The following is a 12,847-nucleotide window of genomic DNA, read 5'->3' on the forward strand; positions in this document are numbered from 1 at the left end:
GGCGCTCTTCTCCGGAGGGACTCCCGCCCCCGATTAACTACCTGCACCCAATGAGGGAATTGTCTCGAGAGGAGTTTGTAAATCACAGCCCTGCCATCTATCTGTTGGCTGATGAAAGACTCATATACATACATGGCCATTGCCTTCGGTCTTGTCACGGCTGACGTGCAACCACTTGTCAAAAAAGCGGAAGATCTTGTGGGAGAGCAACCCCCAAGCGCCCACCTTGGCCGTCATCCCCCCGTTGCCGATCTCCTCCGGGATCCAGACCTCCTTTTGGCTCTCGGACACGCCGGAGAGGGCATTGTAGATGGCTATCGTGCTCTCGCCCGCCGAGGCGTAGACGGACCTGGACGCGCCCGTCAGCAGGACCGGGCAGCGGATCCGGTCGACGATGGGTCCCTTGCCGTCGGGGGCGACGTCGAGGTCGAAGTCCCGGAAGCGCCGCAGCGTGTCGGCGGGCGTGGCGGTCCCCATCATGGCCATGCCGAGCTGGAACTCCCACCGGGTCGGGAAGTGCAGGCGCATCTGGAGGTAGATGGAGGCGTTCAGGACGCTGTCGGGCAGCCAGCCCGACGTCCACAGGCCGGCATACCAGGAGGGCATGCGGGTCCGGGCGAGCCGCCAGAGCCCGTAGAAGGGGTCGATCGAGACGCACGCCCTGACCCGGGGGTCGACGGATGAGCGGAGGGCGTAGTACGCGCCCATGGACGCGCCCAGGATGCCGACGCGGTCCATGTCGAGGCCCAGGTCCGGGTTGGCGGCGGCCATGTGCTGGACGTGGTCCAAGACCGTTCCGGTGACGGCCTCGAAGTCCGGCCGCATGACCACTCTGTGCTTCTTCAACACCAGGCCCTGCCCGGGCCCGTCGAAGGTCACGACCGCGTACCCGAGGCTGACCCCGGTGGAGACAAAGACAAAGTAGAGCTCTTCCTGCGTCGCATCGGCGCCTCCGGGGACGACGATGACCGGCACCGGGCTGTCCTCTGTCCCGGGGCCTCCTCCTCCTCCTCCTCCCCCCCCGACCTGCCGGCCTGCGGCGGGCGGCAGGTATAGGTAGGCAGGCATCAGGATCCCGTCCTGGTAGGGAATCTCGAGCACCATGACGCGGCAATCCATGTAAGGGATGGCCGCTCGGAACAGCGAGATGGACCGCTCGGCCGTCTGGAGCACGCGCTCGTCCTGCCCCGCCCACGGGAGCATGTAGCCCGACGCCCTGGCATAGTTGGACGCCCTCAGCAACGCCTTCCTCGCTGCGTCGACGTGACCCGCGCGGATCGCGTCCCGGGATATCGCCTCGGCTCTCTGCGATTGCTCGTGCCACGCATCGTACCAGCTCTCTGGGTCGTGCTCTCGGATCTTGGAGACGGCCTCGACAAATTCGGCGATCTCGCAACCCTCGGCGCTTGCGCTGCTGAGGATCCGGGTTGCCTCAAAGTTGTAGAAGTCGCTTTTGAAAAACCTGAACATTGGTACGGATGGGCTGTTACATAGCCTGGTAGCCCCAAGATGTCGAGATTGCGAGAAAGTTGGCTCTTGAACGGCAGACGAATATTCAAAATTCAGTCACTTCATGCATAGGCTTGCCAGGAATGGGGGTTGTCTCTTTGGAAATTGGTTTTGGCGGCATGGTTCAGGGGTGGCGGTCTTGTGTCCTCATGTCCTCGGTCTAAGACAGTCATGAATCGACGCCGCGCCGCCTTCGTAAGTTGTGTCGCGCAATAAGTCGGAGTAATTTTATCGGGGGGGTGATGATCGGCTGCTCGACTCGCATGCTCGGCGTCCGATGCTGCCACTCGGCGTGTGTCCTTCATCGGCCTTGGCTTCTTCTTGTCTCGGACACGGCATCCCAACAGGACCGCGCTCGGGAGCAGCGACACACATCGCTCGGTCTCCGAGGTTGATAACCCTGGGGACGACTCTCGGTTTAATTACTTTTGGTTGACCAGTGGGAACAAGAAAAAAAAAAGTCTCCGGCCTCCCGCCCGGTGACGGAGCGTTTGAGCAAACTTTACCCACCACAACCCACAGCCACATAATTCCACCCGTGGAAAAACAAGGCGTTCAGCAACAACCAAACTTGGGGCATTTTTCATTGGTATCAAGAATGGCCGGCTCGTTTGCTTCGACGCTCTTGCAGGTGGCGCCGTTGGCAAGCTCCTCGGCGGCGTAAGATACCTACCTTCTCCGTTATAAGTCGTTCCATAAGGGGCGTTGTACTAACTTAGAGATCCGGGGCATGTGGGGAAACAAAGGTTGATCTGCTCCGTCAGCCAACAAGTGACCATGACCGCATTCCTCGGCCATAAGGTTCCGCCTCAAGCAAGACGAGAGCTCTGGTACCCATTTTACGTCAACTACAAGAATATCGTCTATGTTTCGGCCCCCAGCCATCTGACAACAATCACCACATGCCTGATCAACTACTTTAGCAATGCCCCGTCGGTATGGTGGCTTGTCTGCGTGGCGTTCGTTGTCGGGCATGCGCACCCTCTCCAAAAGGGTATTAAATTGTTGAACCTCACGGCAGCCGAGTGGGAGAGCAAGACGATGCCCGAGACGAGGGCATGGTTTCAGGACTTTGTGGATATCAACCAAAGAAGGTTGCTCCTGGTCGACCTGCCAGGATGGCTATGCGTTATCGCCACGGTGGTGACGGCTCTGCGCACCGTCTGACGGAACGAGTTGTGAGGGAATTGGGAAACTGCAGAGCGCAAGTCGTCGTCGAAAAGTTGGCTCCCTGGTCGATGGCAGCGGCGGGACTCACATCGCAAGACTCGAAGGTATCAAGGGAAGGTATTAGTCAAGTCAGCACAGCTCGGAGTACATAAAATTGTGTGGAGATGTCATGCTGGAGACGTAGCACAGTGACTATTATTTGATTTACCTGTACGTTCTCTGGCTTCTTGGAACGATCAAACCGTACGTTTTTAAATTGAAGTCCCTGGACCGCTGAGACATGTGCCGTATCTAATATTTCCTTCCAAAGATCTAATTAATAACAAAGCAACAACCAAGGAAACTGATCCGAGAATCTGCCGGTATGCTGACCCAAAAGGCAGCATGATTAGGTAGAATCCATGACTCTTACATAATTACAGTTACCATGAACCTTTGATTGAACCCTCTCATGTCCGTCTTACCCCCATTGTTGTTGTCCCCCAAAACAGCGTTTATTATGGTCATGATTATGCAGTGTGCTCTGCAGACTTCTAAACGTCACGATTGCCTTTGGGCTTCGTCTTCTCCGCGACGCCGTATTCCGTATCTAGCTCTTCTCGCAGGGGTATCTCCTTCTCGAAGATGACCAGCGCGAAACCGAGACCGGCAAAGGCGATGGAGACGAACCAGGAGCGGCGCAGGCTGTCACTCAGCACGGACACAAACTGGTCCCTGGACTCGCGGGGAAGGAGGTCCAGGAAGGCGGCGGTGGCGCGCTGGTAGGCCTGCCCGCCGGTGACCTGCTGCCTGACGGCGGCGTCGGTGATGCGGCCGGCCAGGTCGTCGAACCGGTTGTTGAAGACGGCGGCGGCGATGGCGGTGCCCCAGACCTGGCCGAAGCTGCGGAGGAAGGCCCAGGTGGAGGTGGCCAGGGCGGTGTCGGATTCGGCCAGCGGGGCCATGACGGCGGGGAGCAGGGTGGGGATGATGATGCCGGCGCCGGCCGAGCCGATGATCTGGAAGCCGACCCAGCTGCCCGTGTTGGAGTCCTCGTCGAGCAGGGCGAGCAGGCCCATGCTGACCGTCATGAGGGCGAAGCCGACGTGGTGCAGGGGCCGGTACCGGCCGATCTTGGTCATGAGGACGCCGCCGAAGGCGCCGAAGGGGATGAGGACCAGGACGGTCGGGAGCAGCTGCACTCCGGAGCGCTGGGGCGAGGAGCCCAGGACGCCCTGGAAGTAGACGGGCAGGAAGTAGAGGACCCAGAGGGTGGTGACGCTGTGGAGGAAGGTCAGGGCGAAGGCGGTCGACGAGGTCCGGTTGGAGAAGAGGTGGAGCGGCATCATGGGCTGGGCGCAGAACCTCGATCCCTCGAAGGCGAGGAAGCCGGCCAGGCCGGCCAGGCCGACGAGCAGCGGCACGAGGATGCGGTAGGAGCCCCACGGGTAGACGGCGCCGGCCCAGGCCAGGGCGATCAGGACGGCTGAGACGGCGCCGATGAAGATGACGTTGCCCAGCCAGTCGATCTTGGTCAGCGTCGAGGCCAGGCTGTCCTCCTTGCGGTAGTTGACGTGCAGGAAGAGGACGAGGAGGACGAGAGCGACGCCGCCGACGGGGAGGTTGAGGTAAAAGACCCAGCGCCACGTCGTGTTCTGGACGATGAGGCCGCCAAACAAGGGGCCGAGGGCGGTGCCGAGGGCGATCATGCCGAACATGCCGCCAAGGTACTTGCCGCGCTCGCGCAGCGGGACGACGTCGCAGACCAGCACCTCGCAGAGGACGTTGATGCCGCCGGCGCCGATGCCCTGGATGACGCGGCCGGCGACGAGCATGGCCATGTTGGTGGCCCCCCCGGCGATGCCGCTGCCGAGCAGGAAGCCGGCGGTGGCGAGGATGGTGGGCCACCGCCGGCCGTAGACGTTGGCCAGCTGGCCGTACAGAGGCTGCAGAGCGGTCATGGCCAAGAGGTAGCCGTTGACGGCCCAGACGTACGCGTCGCCGCCCTCGAGGTCGTTGACGATGGACGGCAAAGCGGTCGATGTGATGGTGGCCTCCAGCGCCGTGAGCAGGCCCGCGAAGCCCACGGCAATCAGGATGGTCCAGACGCGGAGGCTTGGCCGGAACGGCTGTTTGGGTGGCGAGTCCGACAGCTCTTCTGCCGGCGCCGTAGCGATCTCATTCTCCGACCGCAACTCTTTGGTCCCCGCGGATTCCGACTCGGGGGGGAGCTTGGTGGTGTCGCTATCCATGTTTTCTTTTCCCTTTTCTGCGGTCTCGATTGCCCGTCTGTCCGGCTCGGTGTTGAAATGTTTGTTGAAATTGGAAGAATGAGCGAATGAAGTCAAAACAAAAAAAGCAATTAGTTAATGAAAGTGCTCGATTGCTTTGGTTTATACTCCTCGCAATCCCCTCGTTTCAGTCGAGCGTTGGGAGTGTCAACAAAAGTTCGGCCGCAGGCAACGATGCCGAGATTGAGTGGAAGGTGCTCCTTGCAGCGAGAGCGCTCGTTTGCTCGGGGAAGTCTCAATTCAAAAAGGTTTCCGAAGTATTTGTGTGCGTGTCTCAGTTCGCTCTCCGGAGACTTTCGGAGGCTTTTCTGGCTTGGTAGATCGCCCGGAGCCCGTCTCGGGTTCAGCTCTTTGCCACATTCAGATGCAGATCCAAATTCGAGAGCACCGTGGGCACCTCTGGAACACTTGCAGTCCGCACGGTTACCCGAGACTCAAGTAGGAGCTTCGAAGTAGGTAATGCCCATAGGTACATACATGTCATATATGCACGTACGGACCCGCACATAGATCTGTATATAGGTATATATTACTTTAGATACGAGGAGCCCATCGGTCCCTGGCGGTTGTATGCACCATACTCAGGAACGCATCCCTCTCGCGAATCTTCCTGCAGTCACAGAAATGAGCGCGCCGGCAAGCAGCAATATCCACAACCTTAACGGTTCATGGGCCATGGTGAGTCCTACGCCCTCTTGAGAGGCTCTTCTGCTGCGAACTGGTCATGTCGTGTGTCCGTAACTGACAGAGATCCCTCCTCCCTCTCCCCACACGACAGGACAAGAAATTGTCGGACAGCATAGACCCGATTCTGGAGCTTCAAGGCATCCCTTGGTATGTGAAATCCAGGAGCTAACCGGGGAGGTTTTGCTTTTCACGTCTCTCTGGTCTGGCACTGGCGACTCACGAGGCATTTAATTACTTCCATTCTCCGGAACATAGGATTGTCCGCAAAGCCGTGTCTTGGGCGACAATTACCGGAACGATTACACAGACCAAGGACGAGAAAGGACGTACCATCATCCGCGTCGAGCAGACGGCGACCGGTGGCTTGAAAGCAGAGACCGAGACCGTCCAGCTTGACGGGTCCGAGCAGGTCCATGAGTCTGCCGTGTTTGGCAGCCAGCGGGTACGGTCGCGTTGGCTGGACCTCACAAGCGAGCGCCCGGCCCCGGGGGTCTCTAGCAAGGAAGAGATCGACCCTTACCTGGGCGAAGGTTGGCTGCAAGAAGAACCCGAGGGCTCACCCGGCCACGTCTGGGTCACCGCGACGAACGAGAGAGCCGGGTGGCGGGTGGACCAGGTCTGGGGCTTTGCTCTCGTCGACGGGCAGCGCTATCACATCAAGAAATTTGTTGCCACAAAGGGCGAGGGGCGTGTCACCGCCAGGATGGTGTATGCGTGGGTGCGTGCGTGATAAAACATCGGCGGCCGGAATACCTGAGACGGTTCGAGATCAATTGTGTTGTCTGATTGTGCATGTACTACTGAACACAACAGGTGCCATTCTCGGCATACGTGGTCCTATAGCGATTTAAGAGGCTTTCACTCCTTGGCTTCAGACCAATACAGCTCGAGATTTTGTCGCCGGCCAAGCTTTTCACTCACCCCAGCGCATGCAAGCTTTCCCTAAAAAGGCTTTCCCTAAAAAGGCCGCGTAGAGCTGAGACGGGTTTCAGCTGGTCCTGTTAGGCGCCACCCGATATGCGATTACGGTTCTTTCTCTATTTAGATACGTATTTTCGGGCAATCTCTTGTCATTTCCCCTCTCGGATATACACAATCGACACAAGGTAATGCTTATATATACTTTCATACTTCTATACTCAACACAACTAAGTGTTATAATCTAGGATGTTGCTGACGGGGTGAAATTGAGCGTCAAAAAACTTGAAGTGGCGCTGAAATTTTTTATACTCATTTTGGGTGCTGGGTGACTTGCAATTTTAGTTAGCATCATGTTTGTTTAGATGGGAGGACGAATTAGTTAGGTATGTGTCCCACCGGAACCCCTGTACAATCAGGGGTCAAAAATCCCGGACCACCCCACCCACTTAAACGCGTTTCGCGACACCCACGCGTATCCTACCTTTTCTTTAACATCCTACAATTCAACGATATGGCCCTCAATCTACACGATTTTATACGCAAATTGATGGCAAACCACCAGCCAAACGAGGAATTAAGCCCACATATTCGAATGGTTATTTACAGCCTTGTAGCTACTGGCCAAAGCGAGCGATCCCTAGTAACCCTCTTTGGTATATCTTGACATACCATCTACTATATAATTAAACTATAGAAATCTAACTATACTTTTGACTCCCGACCTCGAAGTGGCTGTCTAGAGGTTCTTTTGCGTTCGGAAAAACGGTATATTCTTTTGATGGTCAAGAAAAACCGACGCCTGGTATAGAAGGCTCTGATCAATACGGTTAGGAAGAAAGTATCACCTTTAACTATTTGACGATGCCTCTAAGCCTATTATCTATAGAAATGGTATATTAAAAGGAAGATTCCCTTGTCAAAGGAGGTAACAAAAGATCGGTATAACTTTATATATAATTAGCTTAGAAAGATAGATAAACTAATATAGGTAAGTTAAATATAGTATACTTATTCTATTAGATATTTCTAATGATCTTAGACTATCTTTTCCGATAAATGTTCCTATTAGAATAATACTTTAAATCTAACTACCTAGGTATTCCGTTTTCCTTCTAAGAAGTATAACTGCTAATTTATTAACTTAAAGAACTATATATAGGTAAATATTACTATTATAGTATAGGGGATAATATAGGTAGGTAGTCGGAGTAAGCTTATTATTATAGAGAGGGATCTAAGTACTCTATACTATAGCTATATAGCCTAGTCGTACTAGAGGGCTCTAGAAGAGGGCCTTCTACCTTGTTATAATAAGACCTAGTATTTTTAGTAGGATAACGCTCCTATCTATATATCTAAATTGACCAAATAGTAGCTCCTAGCACAGAAGATTTCCTAGATTAAATGGCCTATATATAGCCCTAATTTAAACCCTATTAAACATATATAGGCAGCTCTCAAACGGAGGCTATATACGATGTTCTATCACAGGCCCGGGCTCCACCCAGGCTAATCGATAACGGGCTATACCTGGTTTCGGACCAGACCTACATACGTTCGTAGGGCGTTCGTGGGGCACGCGCTCAGCACCCGGTTAGGCTCCAACCCGACGCCCAACCGGACCCTAACCAGAGCATATACGTACCCCCTATATTAGGAAACGGAACCCCTTCTAGCACCTATACTTACTTTCTCCTCTTTCTTCCCTTAAGGTAGTTAAATAAAACATTATACGCTTATCTATAGTTACTATAAGGCTAGTATATTATATTTTAACTACCTTCTTTTAATAGTAACCCTCCTAAACGAACGACCGACGACTTAGTTATAGCGGAATCTAGAGTATATACGCCTTCGAGCTTAGCGGAGTTATAGAAACTTATACGCTCCCTCTAAGCGGCGGTAGTATAGTAGAACGCTATAATCGACTCCCTCTAGGCGTCTCGGACTTAACCTATACTAACCCCTAACTCGGTTAGGATGTCCCCGGAGAGATAGCGGCCTTAAAGGAAACGACTCCTAACTAGGGAACCTTTCGATGGTAAGAAGGAACTTTTTATAGCCTAGAAGAGTACGATAGAATATATCCTTATAGTAGATAGAGACTTTATTAGTTCTAATCACGATTAGTAGGTTTTTATCTAGGGAAACCTAACGCGATAGGTTTAGACTTAGGTTATAGCCTATTATAAATCTATAGGCCTAAAGACTAGGTATAACCTGGCCTAGTTCCTTTAATACCTTGAGAGCGTCTTTTCCGACCCCTATAAGAAGATAGTCACCCTATCGGAGCTCGAGTTCTTATGATAGAGAGATAATAAGCCGTTTTCTACCTTTATTATTTAGTTCAAGGTAAAACTCTTAAAGGTAGGCGGTCTTCTTTAGAATGATAAGATATACCTAATTAAACTATAATAATGTCTCTCCCTAAGGCTTAAGTATATAGCTATTAGACAAGGAATTCCCTAAGATAACTATATAACGGTAGTAGAGAGATACTATAAAATTATAATAGACCTTAAGGCCCTCTACCTAGGTAAGAGATACTAGTAGATATAAAGACAATAGGCAATATTTAAGCTATAGAGAGAGAAGGATATAGATAGGGATATACTAATAATAGGTATTAACTTAGCACGGACTAACCTATAGAAGAAGGGTCCTAGTAAGGACTAACTAAGGGGATATAGAGGAGACGCCCCGAGGGCGAAATAGGTTAGCTAGGAGGTATAAGCGGTATAATAGGCAGCTAGAACGTATATTTGGTACAGATAGAAAGGTTACTTTATTACTAAGTATAAATATACCCCTACTAGAAGACTAATATAGTAGAACTAGCTAAGGGCTAACATTTATACCCTAGAAGCTAAGGAAGAAAGAGAGGAAAGCGACTAATCTGACGAGGAAGATAGGGAGTAAGGAAAAGAGTAGCCCCTAAGCAAAGTCTTATAAGGGGGCTAGAAGACTACGACTACTAGGAAAGCAAGTTTATAGAGATTAGTAGGAGAATAGATAGACCCCCTTTTCTTATTCTAGTCTTCCTTAACTCTATTAGCTTTATAAATGCCTAAGTAGATAGTAGATATTCTAGCTATAGTATCATTAATAAAAGGATATTATAACGAACCCAACTCAGACTTCTTCTGAAAGGGTTCAGACGAAGGTAAGTAGTACAGGACAAGCGTACAGGTCGTCTAAGGGATTCGGTAAAGCCAAAGGGTTTATAACAACAGAGTTGTCTCTTACAGTAGTACAATGCTATTAGGAGTACTATAATTGTAAGTTACTATCACTGGTGAACTCTAGAGTCTACCGTAACGAGTGACTATTTACATGTATATATAACCCTGGTGATCACTCCTGATCATGGTGATCGTGAGTGATCGTATAGTGGTAATCACCCTGATCACTGGTAAGCGTAGTGATCATAGCGCTTCTCATGTTGTGATTGGCCCTTCCGTTCCTTTGGCTTGATTGGTCTGTCTGTGCCGGTGGCCTAGGCGGTATCTGTATGTATATTTTCGTGACACGATGCCCCTCCTTCAAGGCTTTCGACCTGAAAGCCCTCTTTAGGCCGTTTTAAATAGCGCTAATATCCCTCGCGATCCTTATACGTGTTTTTCTCCTTAGTTCCTTATTGTCCTTTGTACTATTAATTATACTATCTAACGTATATAGGTCCTAAGCGTCTATTCGTTATAAGTGTCTAGCTTAGTTTATTTCTAATTACGGGTTTGTAGTAATAGTGTATTCTTATTACGTAGAGTATAACCAAGTGTATAAAATGATTAAAAAATCTTATCACTATAAGGCTTACGTATATTAGGGTTATACTTATAATAGTTCCGGCGTTCTAGCTTCTTCTTATAGGTTCTTATTCCCTTATAGAGGTACGTTGCTAATCGTAGCATAGTAGATTATATTATATATAAGTAACGTCGTTTAAAGGCTAAAGAGAAAGAGGCCAAAGCCTTGCTACGAGAATACCAACGTAAAGCTTCTAAGGCATTAGCCTGTTTGACTCGGGTTTGTAAGTAACGAGAGTTTTTGGTAGGGAAGGGGGCAGATATGGTTATACAGGGTTTGTCGAATCTAGACGAATTAGAGGCGGTAGAGCAATAGGAATCAGAGGCTGTTCTAGACGTGCAGCTTAACGGTGGTGTCGACGTTATTAACTAGGGCGCCGTCTTCAATTCTGTCTTAGGTTTGCCTTTGGCCGATCCGGGTTCTGCCGATAGAACTGTTCGAGTTTCTTAGGGCAGTTTAAGTTCTTAACTAGTTCCTATAAGTTGTCTTCTAATCTAAAATCAAGCCATTTGACTAGGTACTATAGTTCCCTGTTAATGATACGTGAATCTAGGATTTCCTTGATATCCTATTCTTCCTCTTCGTCCTCTGCTTTGATATTTATAGTGATCTTAGCGTTCTTTGGCGCTAGTTCTAAAAGTGAAATATAAAAAACGTCTATCTGTAATCGTATAGATGATAGTAACGATAGTTGGTAGTTAGATATCGAAATTCGTTCTTTAATAACGAAGGGTCTAACCTTCTTAAAGTCTAGCTTCGTGCTTAGTCGCTTGGTTTGTAAGTTTCGTGTAATTAGATAGACTTTGTCTCCCCTTTCTAGGCAAGGTCCCTTGAGCCTGTATTTATCGTAGTAGTTCTTTATTCTAGTTCTGACAAACTCGAGTTCCTTTTTGAGTTTCTTATATAGTATGTATATCTGCTTTGCTTTAACTGCCGCTCTTGGTACTATGACCTCTAGTCCTTGCCTTAGGTCTACTTTATATCTGTAGTTCGTAAAGAATAGTATAACTTTGGTCGTTTCTATTGGCGTTATATTATAAGCGAGTTATACTATTAGTAATAATATAACCTAGTCGTCTTATTAGTAGTTAACGTAAGAGTAGAGGTATTGCTTGACAACCTAGTTTAGTCACTCCGTTTGTCCGTCAGTTTATAGGTAATATGCCGTTAATAGCTTACTATTAATACCTAATTATTATATTAACGCTTGCCAGAACTTCGATACGAACTTAGTATCTCTGTTAGTAATCTATTCTTGTAGCCAAGCATATACTAATATAACTTGCCAATAGATTACGTCTGTTAGCTATTCAGCTATCTAGGACTCCTTATAGGGAAAGAAGTATACCTATTTAGTCAGGCAATCTACTATAGTAAGAATACTATCGTAGATTACTTCTATAGCTGTGTCCTTAGATTCTAACGGCTTTGTAATAAAGTCTATCATAACTAAACTCTATAGTTTATCAGCTATTAGCAGTAGCTAAAGTAGCCCGTACGGCTTATATCGTGCCGTCTTGCTTCGATTATAGATATCGTAGCTCCATACGACTTCCTTAACTTATACCGTTAACTATAGAAAGTCGTAATGTTTCTTAACTTATATGATAGTCTTCGTGACTCCTTTATATCCTCCGAGTTTCGACTCGTAGAGTTCTCAAATCATTCGCAGCTATTAGTCTTTGTCGTAGATATACGCTTTGCCTCGGTACCAGAGTTTCCTATCTTTTTCTTCCACTCTGTTAGGTACCACTAGTCCGGGTGCTACTTGATACTATATCTCGTTAATCCTTTCTTCTCGAAAGATTACGTAACATTCTAGGAACAAGTCAAGTAGATCATCTTCTACGGGTATCTACGTTTCGTAATATAGCGTTCTATCTATTCGTTCCTTAAATAACGGTAGCGTTATTTCCGTTCGTCCTTCCGTATAATCTATTCGTCGGCTTAAAGTGTCCGCTCGTACGTTCTCTTTGCCTTTCTTATAGCAGATCTTAAAGTTAAATTCCGCGAGGAATTCTACCTACTATATTTATCGTCTATTAAGCTCCTTTATCATTATAAAGTACCGTAAATTTTTATGATCTATATATACTTATACTAGTTCGATCGTACCGCTAAGGTATAGTTACCATTTCTTAAAAGCTTTAACAATTACAAGTAGTTCCTTGTCGTAGATTAGATAGTTAAGATATGGTCTATCGAGCTTCTTTGAAAAGAAGGCTATAGGATATAGCTTCCCTTATTTGTCTCGTTATCCTAACTATCCTCCGATGGCGTAGTCTAAAGCGTCCGTTTCTACCTTAAATAGCTTCTTAGGGTCTGGTAATACTAGTACTAGGTCCTCGGTAATAACATCACGAATCTATATAAATACTTGCTCGTGTCGCTCTTCCTATTAGAACTTAGCGTTCTTCTTGGTAAGCTCGTACAATAGTCGTACAATCGCTCTAAAGTTCTTGATAAACATCCGGTAGAAGTTT

The 12,847-nt window shown here is 48.9% G+C and overlaps 5 protein-coding genes across 5 annotated transcripts; 3 read left to right on the plus strand and 2 right to left on the minus strand.

Moving 5' to 3' along the window:
- Window positions 1-120: 120 nt before the first annotated feature.
- On the minus strand, window positions 121-1,470 carry P884DRAFT_280842 (Alpha/Beta hydrolase protein; the record flags this gene model as incomplete). Its single annotated transcript, XM_069443484.1, has 1 exon — window positions 121-1,470. The coding sequence occupies one exon, from the start codon at window positions 1,468-1,470 to the stop codon at window positions 121-123; it is 1,350 nt and encodes a 449-aa protein (XP_069293882.1).
- A 637-nt stretch (window positions 1,471-2,107) lies between these two features.
- P884DRAFT_280843 (uncharacterized protein) lies at window positions 2,108-2,676 on the plus strand (the record flags this gene model as incomplete). Its single annotated transcript, XM_069443485.1, has 2 exons — window positions 2,108-2,169; window positions 2,256-2,676. The coding sequence occupies 2 exons, from the start codon at window positions 2,108-2,110 to the stop codon at window positions 2,674-2,676; spliced, it is 483 nt and encodes a 160-aa protein (XP_069293883.1).
- Window positions 2,677-3,161: 485 nt separating this feature from the next.
- Window positions 3,162-5,134, minus strand: P884DRAFT_332656 (MFS general substrate transporter-like protein). The gene has a single exon (XM_069445802.1). The coding sequence runs from the start codon at window positions 4,908-4,910 to the stop codon at window positions 3,213-3,215; it is 1,698 nt and encodes a 565-aa protein (XP_069293884.1). The 5' UTR covers window positions 4,911-5,134; the 3' UTR covers window positions 3,162-3,212.
- Window positions 5,135-5,573: 439 nt separating this feature from the next.
- P884DRAFT_251482 (uncharacterized protein) lies at window positions 5,574-6,490 on the plus strand (the record flags this gene model as incomplete). The annotated part of the gene is made up of 3 exons (XM_069440691.1): window positions 5,574-5,627; window positions 5,728-5,783; window positions 5,892-6,490. 3 exons carry the CDS (start codon window positions 5,574-5,576, stop codon window positions 6,364-6,366), a joined length of 585 nt encoding a protein of 194 aa, XP_069293885.1. The 3' UTR covers window positions 6,367-6,490.
- Window positions 6,491-7,068: 578 nt separating this feature from the next.
- Window positions 7,069-7,450, plus strand: P884DRAFT_317653 (uncharacterized protein; the record flags this gene model as incomplete). Its single annotated transcript, XM_069445321.1, has 1 exon — window positions 7,069-7,450. The coding sequence occupies one exon, from the start codon at window positions 7,069-7,071 to the stop codon at window positions 7,219-7,221; it is 153 nt and encodes a 50-aa protein (XP_069293886.1). The 3' UTR covers window positions 7,222-7,450.
- Window positions 7,451-12,847: the final 5,397 nt, after the last annotated feature.

Source organism: Thermothelomyces heterothallicus (genome assembly GCF_042370625.1).
Source record: "Thermothelomyces heterothallicus CBS 202.75 unplaced genomic scaffold P884_scaffold_35, whole genome shotgun sequence".
Lineage (NCBI taxonomy): Eukaryota > Fungi > Ascomycota > Sordariomycetes > Sordariales > Chaetomiaceae > Thermothelomyces > Thermothelomyces heterothallicus.

Excerpts from the sequence above, each read along its gene's own strand:
- P884DRAFT_332656 (XM_069445802.1), bottom strand. The coding sequence starts at position 4,910 with ATGGATAGCGACACCACCAAGCTCCCCCCCGAGTCGGAATCCGCGGGG.